The sequence below is a fragment of the Macadamia integrifolia genome, chromosome 3 (assembly GCF_013358625.1).
Source record: "Macadamia integrifolia cultivar HAES 741 chromosome 3, SCU_Mint_v3, whole genome shotgun sequence".
NCBI lineage: Eukaryota > Viridiplantae > Streptophyta > Magnoliopsida > Proteales > Proteaceae > Macadamia > Macadamia integrifolia.
This window is the reverse complement of record NC_056559.1, coordinates 7,872,368-7,892,991: the sequence shown is the minus strand read 5'-3', so window position 1 is coordinate 7,892,991 and position 20,624 is coordinate 7,872,368. Positions and strand designations below refer to the sequence as shown.

General features: G+C 34.8%; 2 protein-coding genes across 8 annotated transcripts in view; one reads left to right on the top strand and one right to left on the bottom strand.

Annotated features, from left to right (window-relative positions):
* The window catches only part of LOC122073328 (phototropin-2-like), a 54,921-nt gene extending 43,455 nt beyond the window's left edge, over positions 1 to 11,466 (top strand). For 4 of the 7 annotated variants that reach the window (XM_042637898.1, XM_042637901.1, XM_042637897.1 and 1 more), the window contains 9 exons: positions 158 to 261; positions 719 to 768; positions 4,054 to 4,160; positions 7,448 to 7,567; positions 9,045 to 9,096; positions 9,667 to 9,779; positions 10,100 to 10,240; positions 10,432 to 10,544; positions 11,018 to 11,466. In XM_042637898.1, the coding sequence (XP_042493832.1) occupies positions 158 to 261; positions 719 to 768; positions 4,054 to 4,160; positions 7,448 to 7,567; positions 9,045 to 9,096; positions 9,667 to 9,779; positions 10,100 to 10,240; positions 10,432 to 10,542 (798 nt within the window). In that variant the 3' untranslated portion in view covers positions 10,543 to 10,544; positions 11,018 to 11,466. The other 3 variants (XM_042637899.1, XM_042637903.1, XM_042637902.1) reach the window with 3 other exon arrangements.
* A 4,606-nt stretch (positions 11,467 to 16,072) lies between these two features.
* On the bottom strand, positions 16,073 to 16,881 carry LOC122073001 (RING-H2 finger protein ATL18). The gene has a single exon (XM_042637473.1). The coding sequence runs from the start codon at positions 16,756 to 16,758 to the stop codon at positions 16,288 to 16,290; it is 471 nt and encodes a 156-aa protein (XP_042493407.1). The 5' UTR covers positions 16,759 to 16,881; the 3' UTR covers positions 16,073 to 16,287.
* Positions 16,882 to 20,624: the final 3,743 nt, after the last annotated feature.

The following is a 20,624-nucleotide window of genomic DNA, read 5'->3' as shown; positions in this document are numbered from 1 at the left end:
GGGGGGGGGGGGTGTTGATTTATGCATCATCTACATTCATGTTTCTAAACACTGATAAATTCACCAAACCTGGTTGATTTACTGTGGCAATTCTATTTATTATGGGAGAATTTGATCGTTATCAATGAAGTTTACCAATGCTCCTTTTATTCCTCAGACTGATACGCATGTTTGCTTGATTACGGACTTTTTCCCTGGTGGTGAGTTGTTTTCATTACTTGACAAGCAGCCGATGAAGATATTTAAAGAAGAATCTGCAAGGTATCTCATTGAATATTTCTATTATATATCAGATCCCATTCTATGTGTGTTATTCAAATATATCTGGTTGTTGCTTGTTTATTTCCCCTTTTTCATTTACCTTCATGATTAATGTGTACTTTTGTTTTGGCTGATAGGGCTATAGAATTTCTTGATTGTTTTATGCATTATTATAAATTTCCCATGCTTAGTTCCCCACTAGATGTTCTCCTCAATGACTTATTTGGTTAGTTTCATCAAATTGATTTCATTATTGGATGGGGAATATGGTTAGGAAATCATTGAACAGAAGCTGCTTCTGAATTATATTGACATGTTCTGAAATATATTGTGGAGTTATTACTATTACTGTTACTATTATTACTACTACTGGGGGCATCTTCTTCAATGAAACATATTTTTAAACTTATTTCTTGTATCTCCACTGACTTCCACTTGAATGATGCTACTTCTCCAGGTTCTATGCTGCAGAAGTAGTAATTGGATTGGAATATCTTCACTGTTTAGGTACTCTTCTAAATTAGGGACTTCTTGTGCTTTAGTTCTATCCGAGGTCTATTAATGTTACTCATGTTTTTGATAGGACAGTAGCCATTAGTGTTAAAGTATAAGAGTTACTTTTCTAATAATGCATGTCCACCATTTAATATGAAAGGAGAAGAACAATACGACCTTTGATGGAAGACTCAAACCTGCTTATAAAGTCGTAAAAAAGGAGAAAGGCATGAGAGAGCTATACGATTCGAGAAACAAAAGTTTCTAAAGGAGGCGGTGGGGGGGAGGGGGGGAGAGTAATGCAGTAAGACATCAAGAACAGTGGCCATTTTCATGTCTTCTGGTTATCAGCCTTTGCTTATATGTTTTCCTTTGCAATGAGCTCACTTATAAATCCCAAAACTTAGCCAGGGGGTGTTTACATGAGCTATTCTATCTAAAAGTTTAGTTGGTGTGGAGTTCATTGATAGAGAGTTGTCTGGGTCAGTTTTAGTTATTCGCAGTTTCTAATGCAAGGATATATGCTAGTAGTTGGTTGGTAAGCCTTCTATTTCTAATAGTCTTTTATTTTCTAAAATTTTCACAAGTCTTTATAATCAGTTGTAGGGCTGCGTTTGTTAGTCATTCAGTTCCAGAAATGACGTTTAGTGTCAAAAACAGAATTTTTAGTTTCCGTGTGAAAATGCTGTTTAAATAAAAAATGGTGTTTGGTGAACCTGTTTCAGGAACGATTACCCTAGTTGTTCACTTTTTTTGTATTTGGAACGAAACTGAAATGACGGAACAAGGTACCGTTGTTCCATCATTTTGTATTTCTAGCATTTTTTCCCCTTTTTGTAAAAAAAAAAAAAACCAAGTTGATACCAAACGCTTTATTCCCTTTTTTTTGGTTCCCATAGAACGGAAAAACGTCAGAAATGTTTTTATGAATGACTACCAAACACAGCCTAAGACATCCAGTGATTAGTTTTCAGAAATAAAATTTTGTTTAGTGAAGTGAGTGTGCTCCTCTCCCCCACCCCCCCAAATGATTCTACCTTCTTTTCTTCGTATCCATTCCCTCTTTCTTCTTTTTGTTTTTCTTTTCTTATTCAGTCACAGACCACTGTTGAAGCTGTTGTCCAGATCATCATATCAGGGAATTACAGGACTGTTCCTTCTCCTTAGTTAATTAACTCTCCAGAAATTATTCTTCTTCTTGCTACTCTGTTTATATTGCCTTCCTGCTATTGAAACTGATCTCTCATTAGTTTCAATTGATTTTCCTATTCTATTATCTTTTCCTATTCAGTTTTTTTAATCTGTCCTGTCCATCAATTTCATCCTTTTGTATCAATTATGCTATTTCTCCAATTTTCTGTATTAGTTCTCTGACCAAAATTATAATCTGTCTGGTGCACCATTATATTTTCAATCCAGCTATAATTGCATGAAAGATTAGGCCTTATATTATCTCTCATGCAGAATTTTGGGCTTTCTGGTTTGGTTTTTGAAAGTTACTCAATTTTTTCCTTAAGCCCGAAAGTTTTGGCTTTTCAAAATTTGCAGGTTTATTTACTCAATTCTGCTACACTTGTATCATTTCCTATTAGTCTAATCTGCTCCATGCCTGGTTACTCTAGCTCAAGACCTTTTTCAGCAGTTTCTTTGATCGTAAATCCTTAACGAGAGCTAAGGCAGTGGGAATGAATGAGGTTATTGTAAGCTTCTCCCCACCCATTCTCACCTTCTCTCCCCTACAAACTCCAACTTCCATGGAGAAAACAATGCCACAACCAACCAAAAGTCATACCAAAAAGGCCCGAATCTGCCTGGTCACTAACAATCATATGAAGTGGAGAAAAAAAAAAGGGAAACAAGGTTGGAGGAAATGGAATTAGCTGCTTCCCTTTTGAACCCTGAGCAAATTCTTGCTTGTAGATAATGGTTTTACTGAGAAACAAGATAGTGTTGACAAAAGTGATGGTTTTATTTAATGGAGCTGCAAGTGAGTTTATAACTTATAACTGGAGGCTGAGAGAAAATTTACCGTAGTAAAGTGGCTTGGTCACCTAGAGACCAAGGTTCAAAATATCAGGTTTTGGCCTTGGGCCAAAACTTCCGAAACCAGGTAGTTCTTCTAGGCTTTAGGGAAACCTTGGTTTTTAGGACCGAAAAGTGTTTATTTGGTCTAATTTTTTGTGTGCATATTTTTTACCTTTTAAACCTAATACATGAACTATATTCACAAAACAAATGGTACTTGTGGTGTTGACCCAAATTTGGTCTTATTTTTATTTTACATGTGAAAAAAAAGGAGCAAACATATACTGTTGCTAGAGTATCTATTTTCCAGCATGGTCACTTAGGAGTTGCATATGTAGTGCTTCAATAGAAGTCTAATCGAAAATTGCAATTCATTTTATTTTTCCAAGATTCTCATTGTTTCTATCCCTGAGGGGAAGCTTTGATCCATCATCAGATGCACATAAGCAATATGAAAGTTTTATTAGCAGACAGATACTGTTTAGATGTTGGGAGTTATAGAGCTATAGTCCTACATCAGTTTGTGAGCGAGAAATCAGAAAGAACCTTCATGTTAAGAAAGAAAAAAAAAAAAAATAGGAAATTACTTTGTCTATGGCAAGCCTGGACAACTTAAGCGAGATTGCCAACACCTTAAAAAGAAATGCAGCAACAAAGCCAAAGTTAATCTCACGGAGGTGGATACCTGAGGATCTCTCTCAACCTAATGCCTTGAGGTTTTGGGTTGGACCCTCTAACAAAATACTTATTATTATTATTATTATTATTATTATTTTTAATAACATGCAAAAAGAAATTTCAACTCTATGAAGTTGTAGATCGGTCCATTCTAACTAACATATGAAAAATTGAAAGCATTCTACTATGTTTACTACTACATTGTATAAAAAATAATGCATTTGGGAAAATATGGGGTTTACCTTGAAGCTCCAAGTAGTCTTCTATGGCTTGATCTTCCTTGATAATGTAAGATATGGAAGAAGAATGCAAGATATTAGGGAAAAAATGATGTTTTTGGGGACAAATATGTGTTTCCCAGTTGAAACTATCGAAACCTCCGAAATTTCGACCAAAACCGACTGAAACTGGTCAATACCTGTTACCTTTTAGTTTCCTGGTTTCGTCTCGCGGTCACGGTGCCTATCGAAACCATGAAATTTCGCCCAAGATTTAGAACCATGCTAAAGACTACAAGGTTTGTTATCTTTGAGATTAAGTTATTTATGGTTATAATGATCTTTATTCCTTTTTCTTTGTTTCTGCACAATGCAGGAATTATCTATCGGGACCTGAAGCCTGAAAATTTGTTACTCCAAAAGGATGGACACATTGTGTTGACTGATTTTGATTTATCATTTTTGACATCTTGCCAACCCCAAGTATGTTATTACATTTTCATTTGAAATTGTTATTTGCTTATACATGTACTCACACTATATGAGTTATTCGTGGTTTATGTTTCCCAGAAATAGATTATTTTGTACTTCTAGTTCTTGGATACTTTTTTGCGAAGTCTCCTGTATTGTTTTATGTTTGATTTCTCTTTTGGTTGGAAACCATGCTATCTGAAGAGTACCGATCATGTTTAATGCCAAGTTTTTTGATCCGAAACTAGTAGGGAGACCCTCTTGCAAGCTAGTCGAAGCACCAAAATGTTCATTGGGGAACTCATACGCTTAGAAAAAATTTTTAATTCAATATTTTAGAGGACTACTGATGACACTTTTATAATATCTATTTATAAGAAAATTAATTCTTATAACTAAATTAATGACATAACTAAATTTTCTCAACTCTTTTTCTATGTGTTAATTAAGTCTTATCCTTACTTGGGGCCAGCTACACATTATGTTTTCCATTTTTCTCTATCTAGCACCATTTCTTATGTTGAATCATAAATTCAAGTCTTCTTTTCCCAACTCAATCCATGTACTTTTCAGCCCTCTTTATAAGTCCTATTTTGCTTTTAGAGAACTCCAGCTTGCACCAAACCAATTCTCATTGGTCCAGCAGTTGGCTCTATTTTCTTTTAGTGCAGCCCATTTGGGTATGGAAGATCATTAAGGTTGTCCTTTGCAAGTATTTTTGCCTGTTACAGTACCTCGGGATTGCTACGTCTGTGCTTATTCACGAGGGTTGATGACCTGATGCATGCTAGGCACTAAGATCTTCTTGTTAGGGTGCATCAGAAAACATCGAGTTGTGAGGTCCAGTGTTGTATGATGGATCCATCTATTTACAACTTTATGACTCCGACACTCTAGCTTATTCCATGAGGGGGGTTGTTATTGTTTTTCTTTAATTTGTGGTGTGTTATGACTTTTGATTCCATACTGCAATAATATGTTTGAATGGTGATTGATCCTCATTGGTTGTGGCTACTCTCGATAGAGGAGTCACGATGCCACTTTCAATAAATATTATGTTTGTCCTTGTTCTGCCCATAATAACCAAAGCATCAACATGATATTAAATTTTCTGTTACAAGAAACAATTTTGGAGGAATTTTATTTTTGTCTGAGTTATATGGCATCTTATTAGCATAATGTTTGTTTTCCGTGACTTAGATGATAATCCATAATCATTGAGATTGACTATAAAGTTGTACTAATGCATACAGTTTTTTTTTAATATTTTTTTATAACTGTAATGTTCGACATTGTAATTAATATATTTAAGTAATTTTTAGTCCTGCATAGGTCGAGGTCTCGAGGGTCCCATTATATATGATAGCTGGGAATCATTAGTGGTTCAGTTACATTTTGAAGATAACTGTTCTGGTGCATGTTGATTGGATATGCACACTTGGTGCATGATGCAATATGATGGGTGTTAGCTTATTATATTGACACAATCCCAAAGATTTGTTTTGAAATGTTCTCTTTCCTGAAGTCAATTTTTTGATTTGGTGTTGCTCAATATCACTATTGATGTTGAATTTTTATATGTCAACAAAAATTAGGTATCATTCTTTTGTATGCATTGATACTCTCTCTCTCTCTCTCTCTCTCTCTCTCTCTCTCTCTCTCTTAATTCTATGACTTCATCATTTATCCTGCAATATTTTATTTTAGAAAAAATAAAAGTGCTTCATGTGGATGTCCATTTCCTCCGCTGAAACTTCCCACACTCAATGACACTTGTATAGCGCAACGCATAGTGGATGGTTAACTGTAAGCAGCTTTCTTTGAATGTTGGCAAGGTTACAAATAAAGGCATGAAGCATATCGTCTGTAGTGGAAGTTCCTTGTACTATGTCATCGTTAAAGCTCTGATTTTTGTGAAGGAGTGAAATTAGTTTCAACTTTCTGGCCCATAATTCTTTCATTTTATTTTTCAACCACAGCCTGCATCTTGAAGCTTTCATTTTCTATCCTTTATAAGCATGGGAAACCTTTTTTTTTTCAACAGTGGGAATGGACGAGGAATTAACCCACCAAAGATATTTTAATCATGTCATTTTTCAATTTCTTTCACATCCCAAAAATTGGAGGGTAGTCGTATTTTTTATATTGTTTTGTTCCTTTTAAGTTTAATTTTTCCTGTGTAAATTTTGTTTTAACTGAAAGAGGTTTTGTTTAAGTAATAGTGGTGGGTACTGGGTAGTTGTATTTTTAGTATTATTTTGTTCCTTTTAAGTTTAATTTTGCCTGTGAAAGTTTTGTTTCAACTGAAAGAGGTTTTGTTTAAGTCATGTGGTGGAGCTAATAGTTGTAAGGTAATTTAGTCAGTTGAGTCTAATTAGGGTTTCTTCGAGTCTGAGTCATGAATGGTTTTTAATTAGATCTTTTGAAATTTGGGTTTTATAATGCATGCTAGATACTTTTTGATTAATTGAATGAATTTTGGTTGTTTGTGATGGAAGCTTGAACCATGGAAACCCAAGGATTCTCAAAGTGCGCTGTTTCTTCCCTAGTTATTCTCCTAATACCTTGTTCTTTCTATTATCCTGTTCTTTAAGTTTACTTTAGGATGAAGTTTAAAGTTTTCAATGCAAATTTCTTTGCCCCACTTAATCGTCTAGTCCCTCGTGTTTTAAACCCTAAACACCTTATTTGTCAAGGCATCCCAGGCTCCCTTTGCTGGAGGGTGCCTTGTTAGTGTTGCCTTGGTCCCCCCCCCCCCACCCGGCCCCCCTCCATCACCTTGGGTCACCTATCCGCCTTGACAACAATGCTAAACACCTTGTGAAACTGGACCTCCTTAGGCTTTAGATGGAGGAATTTCTTGCCATGGACTGTATCCACTCTTACTTTTATATCAAATCTCAGCGAAATCTTTTAACCTCTTGACCACCTTAATTTAATTTGTCTCTTGTTTTTTGGTGATGATATGGGTAATTTATAGTACATCAGTTAGGGTTGATACTAGGTACGCTCTGGTTAGATATTCATCAGAGAAACAGTAAGTGCCTCTTTGTCAACATTCAACTTATGAACACCTTCTTCATATCTTATTTACCCCCAGCTTCTTTAGGCCTCATCTTCTGTCGCTTTATCCACTATTTGCTTCCATTCCCTTTTCTTCTTTTCTTTCCGCTTGAACATCTAAGAGTTTTAATAGCTTTTCCCTTGATTAATATCTAGCAGAGGCTAGAATTAGGTATTGATGATTTGTATGTGCTTTTGTATCTGCTGTATGACAAATTATAATTATTTAATGGCAGGTTATACAGAATTCAATGCCTATGAAGAGAAGATCTAGGAGTCAGCCACCTCCAACGTTTGTTGCAGAACCTGTTACCCAATCAAATTCGTTTGTTGGAACAGAAGAGTACATTGCTCCTGTATGATGAGCCTTTCTTTCACCCTTAATGTTTGCAGAAACTATGTTTCTTCTTTAACACGTATATCTAGTTAGACAAACATATTTCAGTTTTTATCTGATTCTTTTAAAAATATCCAAGAAAATCCAGAATAAATTCTTGCTTTAGTTCATTTTATGTTTTGTTTGACTGATGGATATTGCTATTCAAAATGGCAGAACTGACGAAAACTAGAGAAGTAAAAACAGGACAATACCATTGCTCCTGACAGTCTATTATTCCAGTTTAAGTATATGTGAACCGCATAATACTTCGTGTGTTTGAACCCAAAGAAGTTGGAGAAAGTTACTAAGTCCATACAATTTTATGTATTAATCTTACCAATTACATATTGCCTTTCTCACTTTTCTATTGTAGCTGTTGTTTCTATGGAATAGGAATTACTCCATATTCATTGGGAAGACACTCAATTCTCTGCTTGGCGCAGGATTAAGTGTCACCGTATTAGATTTGTCCCTTATTTTCTTCTCTCAGCTGATTGAAAAACCTGATGCCCTTGGGTTATTGCTCTTTTTGAGATGACCTAGTTTTGATTTTTCATCACTCGTTGGGATGATTTTTTGTTCTTATTGTTCTTCTCTATGTTTGTCTAAGGCTTAGTGCCTCTTGGTGGGGTCTATTCTCTTTCTTTCTTTTCTTTGTGGTTTAATATGTTTTTTAATATTTAAAAAAAATGGCACTTATCATTCTCAGGACTTTTGGTGGGCAAAAAGGATAATGGTCTGTCTTATGGTATTACATAGCCCGTACGTTAAACAGAAACACCCTAATTTCCTAGTTGTTTGGGAAATATTTAAAGCTCACAAACGTTTCAAAGCTTTAGAATCTTGCATTCCTCTATGTTCTGTAAAGCTTGAAGTTTAAGGCTTGGTTTGCTGGTAATTATTTCCTGACTTGCCATATGTGTGTCCACAGCCCAAATACATTACATTTTGAATATTTTCTCTGTAGCTTTTATTTGTTCAGTGCTATAATGTTGGTGAAAAGGAATTGGTTTTTGTATTTTTCCAGCTTTGGACTTTAACATTATATCTGCAGAAAATTTTCAGAAAGTAATATGACTACTGGAAGCTGACGCTGACATAGAGATGGAAATAACTTAGTATTCATGATGTCGTATAATTTGATTATTAATGATCAATTAAAGCTCTAAAATGTAGTTCCTGGTTCATCATTGTTAGTATAGGAACTGATACACCTTACCATTTGTGCTTATGCACTGTATCATGTTGCCTGGGTTGTTTGGTCATGTTAAAGTGATTACTAAATAGAGGTCGCATAGTGGCTTTCTGCCATATGTAATTGTATTATCCTCTCCAATCTTTCTTTTAAAGAACTGTAATCATTTCTACCCATTTAAACAACTCAATGTTCATATAATATTGATTATGATTTGCATTAGATTGTCTAAGAATTCTCATAGACAATTTGATTTCAGGAAATTATTTCAGGGGCAGGCCATAGTAGTGCTATTGATTGGTGGGCTCTTGGTAAGCATATCATGGCTTGATAATATCATGTTGAAGATTTCATTTTTGGGCTTTTGGAAGTCCATTGACTAGTCAATGGTTCATGGACTTGCACTGTCTTAGCATAGGACTTGATTGTTTGGTCTGTGCTAGTTGATGGCTTTAGCAATCTAAAGACCTGATAATCTTTACAGAGGCCACATTTGCTGGCATGGTGCAATGGATTTGAAATCCTTTTGATCCACCGTCTGTACACATGACAGCATAGATAGCCTGAAATGAGTATACTTGTTTATTCATTTTACCCTCGCTTATGTAAAAAAGTTTAAGGAAATCCAAGAGAACTCAAGGTCCAGTATTTGAAATTGCAAACAGAAAATCACAATACAGATGGCAACATGCGCCACCTCAGAGAAGGGCACCATACACATGACCATGGCTTCCTCGTCAGATTGACAGTTTGGATCATCCATTTCTTCTATACACTTGGCAGAATGCCTCTGCTCTGAATGCCTTGTGTCCTCTTCTTTCCTTAAATTTAGCCAGTCCATGTTTGTTGGGCCTTACCCTTCATTTGCATTCAAAATGTAGGTATTTTGTTGTATGAGATGCTTTACGGCCGCACTCCTTTCAGGGGAAAGAACAGGCAACGAACATTTGCCAACATACTACACAAAGATCTCACATTTCCTAGTAGCATTCCGGTAATATACTCGCATCCATTTGACCTTTTTTTCCCTCATTTCAGTTCAGTAAATATATATATATATATATATATTATTTTGTAATTAAGTTATAAAGAAAATCTGTACATTAACAATAAGATTAAGAAACTCACTGAGGCTTGTTTTGTGATGAAATTCCTTCCATCATATTATGGTTTTCCTATATATTGGAGATTCTAATAAGTTGATCATGTTGCACTATATAATTGATTTATTTTTCAGTTCTTTAGAAGATTTTCCACGATGAGATTAGTTTATACAACCCAACTATTTTGAGTGAATATTATATGCTTCTGTAGGTAAGCCTTGTGGCGAGGCAATTGATACATGGATTATTACATAGGGACCCTGCATACCGTTTAGGATCAACAAATGGTGCCAATGAAATCAAACGGCATCCTTTCTTCCGCGGAATCAATTGGCCCCTTATCCGTTGCATGGTACTTTTCCCATCTTTCTCTGAAAACTGATTTGTACTCATTTTGCCTTTTTAAGATTGGTTGCTTTTGTCCTATTTCTGGGTCCTGCAAAGTAAAGTTGGTTCTTCTAATTCCAGATTGAGCTGGTTTGCTTTCTTCATTGGATAAGCATTGTCCAAGATTATCATTTAACTCGTATCTACTGCATGCAGAGCCCACCACCTTTAGATGTGCCTCTTCAACTGATTAGAAAAGACCCAAAGGCAAAGGATGTACAATGGGATAACGAAGGAGTGCTCGTTCAGTCCATGGACTTCTTTTAGAGGTGCAAATTAATTTCTTCCTTTCAATCTAGACTCTCTTCAAAAGTTGAAATTGTGTTTTCTCTTATTTCTTACATCATAGGGGTGCAAATTATTCGCTTCCTCTCAACCTAGACTCTTTTCAGAAGTTGAAATTTTTTGTTCTTTCTTTTTTCTTACATCATAGATGTGGAAATTTAATTGCTTCCTTTCAGTCTAGACTCTTTTCAGAAGTTGAAACTTCTTTTCTTTCTTATTTCTTACATCAGTACCTACATGCAGCCACATATGTGAGACATTTTCTGAAACTTGGTATGGTTAGGATGAATTGTCATATGTATCTTATGCTTTGCACTGCAATGATCTTCACACCTATTGCAGTTTTTATTTGCTCAATATGATATCTGTAGCAATTTTTTATGCTTTTTGGGTGAATATATGTGTAGCAATGTAGCATTCTCTTCTATTTATCCTCTGGTTTTTCTTAACTACACAGGTTTTACCCATAATTTAGGTGAAGAGGATTTGGTGAACCACTGCACAATGTTTGGTCCTACCTCTATCTCACAGGATCTCGACCTGGAATTTCAGACAGTAGATAATGTACGGCATGGAGAAGCAACCAATTCTAGTGGAGGGCTTTGGAGGTGTCACATCAGACAGCAGTAAGCACGTTAAGGCTAGTAGGGTAGAACCACATTTGTAGCCTCTCCCACTACGTCATTCATATGTGTTCAGCGGTCATGCGGCATGCTTGCATTTTCTTTCCCCCCTTAAATTTTATTTTGAAGTCCCCTACTAGGGAGAAATTTATTAAGCCACATCTGGCAAAAATTGATGTACAAGCTTAAGAAGATCCTCGAAAAAAGAAGACTTCCAAAGACCCATGTATACTTGCATGATTAAATAGTGGAGTATCCCATCCAATGCATTTTAATTGGCCGAGTTCTGTGTTTTAGTGGTATTTGCGTATGCACTCACAGAATGAGATTCCTCTTTTATAATTATTATTATTATTATTGGGTTTTGGGGGGGGGGTGGGGGTTGGGGGTGTTGCTTTTGCTGGGAAGGTGAAATTATAGGGCACATGAGTGCACAAGGCCTACCACTATGGGGTCGGGAGAGGGTCATATGTGTTCACGTTTACCCTCACTTCCTGGATAGGCTGTTTACCATGGAAATGTGAAATTTTGAAAAACAAAAAAGAAAGAGGGTTTACAACTCTCTTTTTTTTTTTTTTTTTTGTTCTTTTTCCTTTTTTTCTCTTCCTGGTTTCTTCCCTCCTGTATTTTGGTCCCTTTTCCAAAGGGCAGGCCCCCCCTTTACAGGCAGCATATGGGCCTCTGAAGAGCTGCAGTGGTGCCCCTGCGGGGCTGCCGCAGCCCAAAATGTCCGAAATGGACTCTTTTTAACTGAGGCTTCTGTTGACGATACTTTTTTTATCCATCAGTCCTATTACTTCACACCATCTTACAGATTCAGGCATAAATGATAATACACATTCATCTTATAGAAGTTCTGGTTCATTTTGAATGATTGGTATGCTCAAGCAATACCAGGGCAAAATAATCATTTTTTCTAAAATACACCTAAACTTTCGCGATTAAGATTTTTGATGAGATTCTAGGGGGGCTCTTTCCAACATTGTTGATACAATTCGTAGGGAAGAGATTCAATATCTATACATACAGAGAACTCTCTTTTAGGTAATAATCGTAAATTTGTTACATGAGCCATGTCATTAGCATCCTAAACATTGGATATAAAGGTTGGTAGTTTTCATTTCAAAGGATAGGGCTGTTAAATAAATTATAATCTTATTTTTTTGTCTTTTTAGTATAACATATGTTTTTTTTTAAAGGGTAAATATTAACATTTTATATATGCACTGAAGAAAAAAATGTGCAAGACAACGATAACTTCTGATAATGATATAATAAACACAATAAAAAGTTACTATCAATTTATTTTTGAAAACATTTTTATATCTCTTAAAAACTTTTGCGAATAATAAGATTATAATTTAGGGAAAGGGTTCTCTAAGTAGTTGGAAAACAGCACATACCCTAATGCATCATGTTTGGAGATACTTTTCTCCCCATGAGACATAAGGATGTCAATAACATAAAATACCTTATTTAAAATTTTCCTTTGAAAAAAGAGTGAAAACTTAATGGTTAAAAAACAGAGCGGCCTTTGCGTCACGGACATGGGGGATAAGCAATGACCATTGTGCCTCTTTTGGGGCTGCACGTCCCTATGTCAGGGAGCAAGAGTCACTCTAGGATAGAAAACACTTGCCCCTAAAACAATAGGGAAATTGTTTGCCACACTAGGATTCTACTCACCCAAATAAATATGCAACTCCTACTCGCCCAAAGAAACAGAAAAGTTAAACCCATAGGGTTTTACTCTCCTAAGTTTTAGTATTTAAATTATATCTTTAACTGCAACCATTACAGCTGCTTAACTGCAACCTTAGCAGCAGCCAACTTTTATTTTTTCGAAAAAAACTGCAGGCGGATATTGTGCTGATCTGTTGCCGCCCCCCCACCAGAACCCCTCCAAAAAAAAAAATAATGATTTTTCTTTCAATCGATGGAGAAGAATCTCTTCACATTGCGCTTGGATGGTACCATGGGAACCACAATTGTAGTTCATGGTATCGGCACCGTTTAGGTCATCGGTGATATCGATACCGATACGTATAAAAAAAAGTGTTATTTCAATGGCTGGGGCCGAGAAGAAGAAGAAGTGATTTACCAGAGATGTTTCAGCTAAATTGCAGAGTCCAACAACGTTGCAGGCGAAGGGAGACTCACATGAATTGGACGACGGTGAGGATCTCAGCCATACGGTGGCCCCCATACCTTTGCCGTCTGCATGGCCGGCTGACCGTACCGTGTCATCGTCCTCTACGCTTTCACCCAAAATCAGGTCCTTGATTCTCGAAGAAGGGGACCACCCTAATCCCTAGCCTTAGACGACCTCCCTTGACTGGCTTCTGTTTCAACTTGATTTCGTTGTGGAATTGGTCTATTACGTTTTCAGGCACTTCGGAATTCGGATAGGGTGATTGATACTTTTTTTATTTCTAGGGTTCAGGTTTAATTCAACTGAATCTGAATCGAAATCCATGAAAGAGGAGAGAACCAACCTTGGACCTCACAAACTCCAATGGATGAATGGGATGTGGATCATTCCATTTGATTAGATATTGAAGAATGCAGAGCACAACTTGATTGATATCTAAAATTAAACAACACCAAATTATTCCCCACGTTCCAAATCCTTTTGGGTTTTTGAGTGGATTAAAATACTTGGCGTGACCATCACGTTGGATCCTCCACAGATCTTTCGAAGAACGGAAAAGATAACCCCCTCTTTGGCTTAAATTGGGTTTTGAAGTTGTAAATTTTATTTATTTTCTGTTGCAGAAAATCAACAAAGCAGCCAATGAGTGTTCTTGGCGCACGTCAAGCTCGCAACTTCACAATTTGGGAATCGTCAAGAAGAAGGAACTGCAAGAGAAGAAAAAAAAAAACAGAGTGTGGGACTACTTGGGGAAGGAGAGGGACAGAGTTGAGAAGAGATTTTTTTCTTTTCTCATCTTTGACTTGTGAGAGAGGTACGAACAGTCGAACAGAGCACGTCAACCAATTTTTTTTTTTTCTTCCACTTTGAATTCCAGACTACGACATCAAAACGACTCTTTGGAGATGATTGGTTCCACCACAATCCAATCGAATCAGAATCCTTACTTGGTTACTCTTTGAAGATGATTGGTTCCACCACAATCCAATCGAATCAGAATCCTTACTTGGTTACTCTTTGAAGATGATGGGTTACTCCCCTAGTTCCTCAGTGGTTGTCTCCACTCCAAGCAACTAAGAAACCATCATATCTCTCTTTTGTTTTCTTTTCACATAACAAATTTCCATTTGCCATTTGTGATTAGCCCCACCGTGTGAGCATCAAAGAATGGGATTGAGAGCTCAAGGTCGATGATGAATGGCAGATGAGTCTGATGACGTGAATTTCACTAAAAGAATCTTCATTGTTCTCTATCTCATTCTGTATTCTCCTTTGTTCATGTTTAGGGTTTTCTCAAATAGATAAATAAGGAACAGGGAAAACCCTAATCTCTATATAATTATAATTTTTATTTTTATACATCTAATGGATAAAGTATATATATATAAGCTAAATGATAACTGTGTGAGCCACTATAAAATACAAAATACAAGATACAAAACCCAACATTCTAAATGTTATAGATGGATTCCCAAGATTATTTGCTTGGTTTCTTTCTTGTGTTTATGTATTCATAGCAACATGAAAGGCATTGAAACCATAGATTTATATACGAATTAGTACAATCCCCCTCAATCTGCTATCATCTTTGGGAACCCAGTGCATAAAGATTTGAGTCCAATTCTTGGACACATGTTGGGGTACGATGTATTGTATTCAGTCACTTGTGTTTGTGGGCAGATACCATAAACTGGATTTTGTTTACAAGGTAGAACATTTAAAATATGTTGGATTTTTAAACCGCGCACATAGTTTTTTTAATATGCATATCAGTTGCCATGTTTTGAAACTTACGGCAACGGAAAAGTCACCACCCTAAAACAAATTTCTTGTAATGACGAACGATTGTAGTTTTATTCTTCATTAATAGTGAAGTATATCTCATTTCAACATACGCATAAGTAATTTTGATGTGCAACATAAATCTTTGTGTTGCACGAGGTGATTATTTTTTTACAATTTTCATTTGTTTCTTAGATCGTTATAAGTTATCATTTCTACAACATGTTCACCCACTACCTTTGAAGACACAAAAAGGACATTCATGAAAATAAAATGACATTTGTCAGCCGCTGATTCATGAGTCACAGAACTTTATTTCTGATTAAAACATATCATTCCACCAGGCACCAGACCGAGTTCTAATGTTCATCAACACGCATTAATCTCTCATTAAATTGCATAGCTGAGTAAGAGATCCAATAATAATCTCATACATTTGAAAATCTAGGCCTGCTCCCAAGATTCTCAACACCTCCATTCCACCATATAAGATCATCAGAGTTGCAGTAAGAAATGGGAATTCCATCCCTGTTCTAGTGCAGCCAAACTGTCTATTATGTGTTTAGGAAGACAATATAACGAAGATGGCTTGGTGGTTAACAAAACTATTCCATCAGAAGGGTCATCAAAGGGAACTCAAACATGCCCTCAAGGAGTAAAGTAAATAAAAGAAGAAAAAAGAAAAGAAAAAGACCCCGTGTTATAATCATCCTCAAACAAGTCAACTTTCTCTAGCTTCTTATAAACAATCTTTTAATTTAGTTTAATTACCACCAATAAAGCAAGATTTAGTAAGATCATTTCATCATTTTTTAACGCGTAGTGAATTTGTCAACCATCTCTCTCTCTCTCTCTCAATAATAATAGAAAAATGAATCAATCTTATAAGGGACTCAAATTTGTCAACTTCTCTGATTGAAGATCCCCTCAAGTAAGTCACCTCCACCATAACAACAACAGAAAGCATATGTTATGTTAAAATATAAGTGTTACTACTAAGGACAACTGCTACTAATACATTCACAGTTAAGTCATCAAAAGAGAATTGATGAACAAATTGGAGAATCACTTCTATGTGAAAAATCAAGAATTTCTCCACTAAATTTCCCAATTACAGACATCAATTAATCCTTTCCAAGTTCTAAAAGAGATCACAGACGACATTAGTTGTTATAAAGAAACGTTGAGTAAGAAGGATCGACAGAGAGGGCAAGTGAAGCGATTCCGGTCGACCCAGCTCTTGATACAACAGAGATGAAACACGTGTCCACATCTAGAGAGTTTTGTCACTTGATCTTCTTTCTGGAACTCCACAAGGCAAACTGAACACACTTCACTGCAGCTTTCCTCTTCATCTCCTTCCTCAACCTCCGCCAATTCTCTAAATCTCATCATTGGAAGTGGGAGATCGTCCGTCTGGTGATGGTAGTCGAGGTGGTTCATGTCGTCGAGTTCTAGACAGTTCAAGTCCACGTAGAAAGGCTCCTGAAGCGTTATTGGTGGGTTAGTGCATGAGGTAGGCAACAATCCAAATAAGCTCTTCAGAGACTCCTTCAGTTGACGTACTGGTATCAGAATACATGTGTAGATGATTATGGCTGCAACGTTGAGTCCTGATGGAGATAACCCTAAACAGATCATTTTTGTTGGAAGGGAAGGGAAGGGAAAAGAGAGAAAGAGATGATCAGCTTACAAGATGATGATACAGAGAGAGAGAGAGAGAGAGAGAGAGAGAGAGAGAGAGAGAGAGAGAGAGAGAGAGAAGAAGAAGAAGAAGAATTGGAAAGATTAGAAGAAGAGATGGACGAGGTGGGTTTGGGAATACTGTCATTCCCTGCCCTTTATATAGCATTTTCAAGTCAACCCCTACTATTCTTTTTTTTTTGGTAGTAGTGGTTTTCTTTATCACAAAAATAACGAAAAAGTAAAATTACTTTGCTGACTTTATAGAGATGGGGATGAAATATTTCTTGGATTTATGCAAAGTTTTTTTAATTTTTTTAATGGAATGAAGGGAAAGTTCAATGGTGGTAGTGATAATAATAATGTTTTAGTGTTTCTGACTTTTGGGAGAAGCTTGAGGAAATATTTTATTTGTAGGGGTTTTAATTAAATAAAATTAAAAAAAGGAAGAAGAAGAAAGAAATAAGAGAATTCTAGGGAGCTATCTTTAATTTTAATTTAATTTGACTCTGAAACTCGATTGGGCCCAAAGTCCCAATCGTACTCCTTATTCTGCGCAATCTCCGGTCGGCGCCGACCCCATCAACACTCTATTATTAAATAAATTTGACATTTTATTTATTAAAGAAATTAAGGGGGAAATTCTTCACTGAGTTTGTCAAACGGGGTTGGATCATACTGCCCGCGTTCTAACCATGTAATTATGTAAATAATTACTTTTTTTTCGAAAAAAGTCAGCACGAAAATGTGATAAAAAAAGAATAAATATATAAATAAATACAAAATTAACGACTAGTTATTACATAGGCAAGATATAATTATTAAAAAAACCTTTGGAATAGACTTTTCACCTTTATCATAACCGTCGACAATGGTTGCATGCTTTGGTTAATTAAACAGCAATAGTCATCTCGTCTTTGGTATATCGGTTCAGATTTTCCTTTTAAGGTATTATAGGTGTCATTTAGATTTTGACATCTTTTGATTGTTTCTCGTATTATTTTCATAATTTATTTAAATTAAGTGTTTAAAGATTTTTTTGAAAATGATGGATCAATAAATCATTATTAGAAGTTGTCATGGTTTTGCATATTTTTGAATATATAGGTGAAATAATAAGAGTTTCTTTCATGGAAAAAAAAAAAAAGTTACAAATTATTTGACACACTAAGGGGTGTTAATAAGAAAATCCATCTTTTTTAATAGGATTATGACTTGACAAATTCAGAATGAGAAAATACAACAACTTCTTCCATGCTTTCTTTCATCTGAAGAAAAAAAAAAACAACATATGCTAATGCCAATGACAATTAACAAGTATTTTTGGTCTAATTGATGATCATTGTTCTCTTAAAAGCTTTAACAATTTTGTTACCTTAAACAAGAGTAATCTTGTTATCATTTGGGTATAGCTAACTCAATATGAAATGAAAATTTTACTAAAAAAAAGAAAAGGCAATTTGCAAGCTTGGTGAAGTAATTTTTAACTAATTGTAGTAAACTTGCTTTAGCTAGTATTTCATGAATAAACTAACTTCAAGCCGATTTATTCTTCCGTAACATTTGCTCTTTACTTCTTAATAATATTTGTTCTAGATGTTGTGGTAATGTAACTTGGCACAATCTGATATTACTTTAGGAAAAAGATTGCCATGATGTCAATGTGTAAATTCTATTTGCATGCCCTCAATCTCACATCTCATTAGTGGACCCCACACTCTTTCTACTTATTAAATCCCTCCACTAAACAATTCAATTTTCCACCCTTCATTGGTGGAAAATTGCTCTCCAACATTGTAGAGATCCGTTTACCTTAACTTTCACTTACACAATTGAGTGATTGTCTACCAATAAAATAAAAGTTCTCAGAACTGATTGCCTATTTGAAGTTGCTATCATAACTTTCACAATTTTATCATAGCAAAATTTTTAGTGCCACTTTCTTTGAAAAAAAAAAAAGGATTATTCAGTCTCACTTGTAATATTACCAATACTTAATAAGCAATATGGATTAATTGATGGTAAATTTCTCTTTCAGAAGCTTTAATTTTTTCCTGCCTTAGATCCAGTCATTTACTTTGCAATGTAATGACATATCCTCTAATTCCTAAGAATTTTTGTGCAGCCTTTTGTAGTTCTGAATTTTTTGTGATTTGTTATACCACCTAATCAGCTTGGATTGGACTAAAGCTTGACATATGGGTAGGGACTTTGGATCAACATCAACATGTTATCAAGTGAAGTTTAATCAAACATCCTCTTATAAGTATCGCATAACACACCTCTTTTTTTAGGAAATATTGTAACATTTTTTTGTAGGGGAATTTCATAATGTTGAAGGATACTATTCAACCATCATGTTATAGAATTTTTACATCCTTTATTTGAGCCATGGTCATTATTGTAATAACTAATCATGGAAAATACGATGGTGTAATCTGACCTAATATCAAGCATTCACAACAAAAAATAAAATAAAATAAAATAAAAATAAAAATTTGATATCAAACGATAAGACCAAGATTTTTGTTCAAAGTGTATTAATCAACCATCATGTCTCACCATTTTAATATTTATTTATGCACTCATTTAGCATTTTAAATAGTACAGAATATGATCGTACAATTTGATTCTAGATTATATTTATTAAAAATTTTTTTGAAGGATTTCAATTTGAAGGACATGGTTCAACCATCAGAATCTAGTCTTTTAGATATTTCATTTGCATCTTGGTTAACATTATTAAATCACAACAATAAATAAATTTCACTAGAACAACGGAAACCATTATTTTTTTTATTTTTTTTTTGATGAATAGAAATCATCTATTTGATGATTTTTTTTTTTATCATATTTCTTTAAAGTCTTTTATGTTGGTTTGATTGTACCATTATATTTTTCATGATTTAAAATGTGAAGTTTATATCTATTATTGAAAAATAAAATGTTTAAAAATTCTAAAATATGTGGTCGAGCTTTCCTTACAAATATAATCTTTTGAAATTTCAACTGCTTGATTTTAAATTAACTTATTACCCATTATTGTCATTATTTAAAAGGACAAAGGTTTATTCCTTTTCCACTGGTGACTTTAAGATTGGACTTTAGGTTTATCATTAACCTCAACACCCTATTTTGTTCATGGTCACAAATAAGGGTCCTAGATTTTATGTCATAGGGTTTAGATGTCTATGGTGAGAAGATTCTTTCACACTCAATGAAGAAAAATCGTGTGATTCTAATTTGAATTGTTAAATAAATAATCACAATCAAAATCAAAGTTTTAAGAAAGCTAAAGCATTATGATTATACTAAATCATTCCAATTGCAATACTTCAACAATTATCAATGACCTAATGTTATATCAAAGTATCAGACGATTGTGTTTGTTATTTAGAAATATTAAATGAAGAGTCAATTTTCAAATCAAATGTTTAAAATGATGAAATATAGTGGTTGAATCATATCATTCCAATTGGCTTTTTTTAAGGCTTTTGGTGGTCTACTATCAAACTAGATTATGCTATCCTTTTTTCATAATTTAAAATACTAAATCAATGACTATGATCAAAATCAAAGGTTTAAAGATGCTAAAAAACATGATGACCAAATCACATCATTTCAATTGAAATATTTCGAAAACTATTAATGCTCTACTAATTGTTACAGAACAATTACAATCGAAATCAAAGGTTTGGAAATACTAAAAAAATGACAGAGAATCATGTCCTTTTCAACTAGAATCTTACAAAAGATATGTAAGATCTTTTAATCATGAATCTATATGTGAATTGTAATTCTAAGCAAGATTAAACATTCATTAA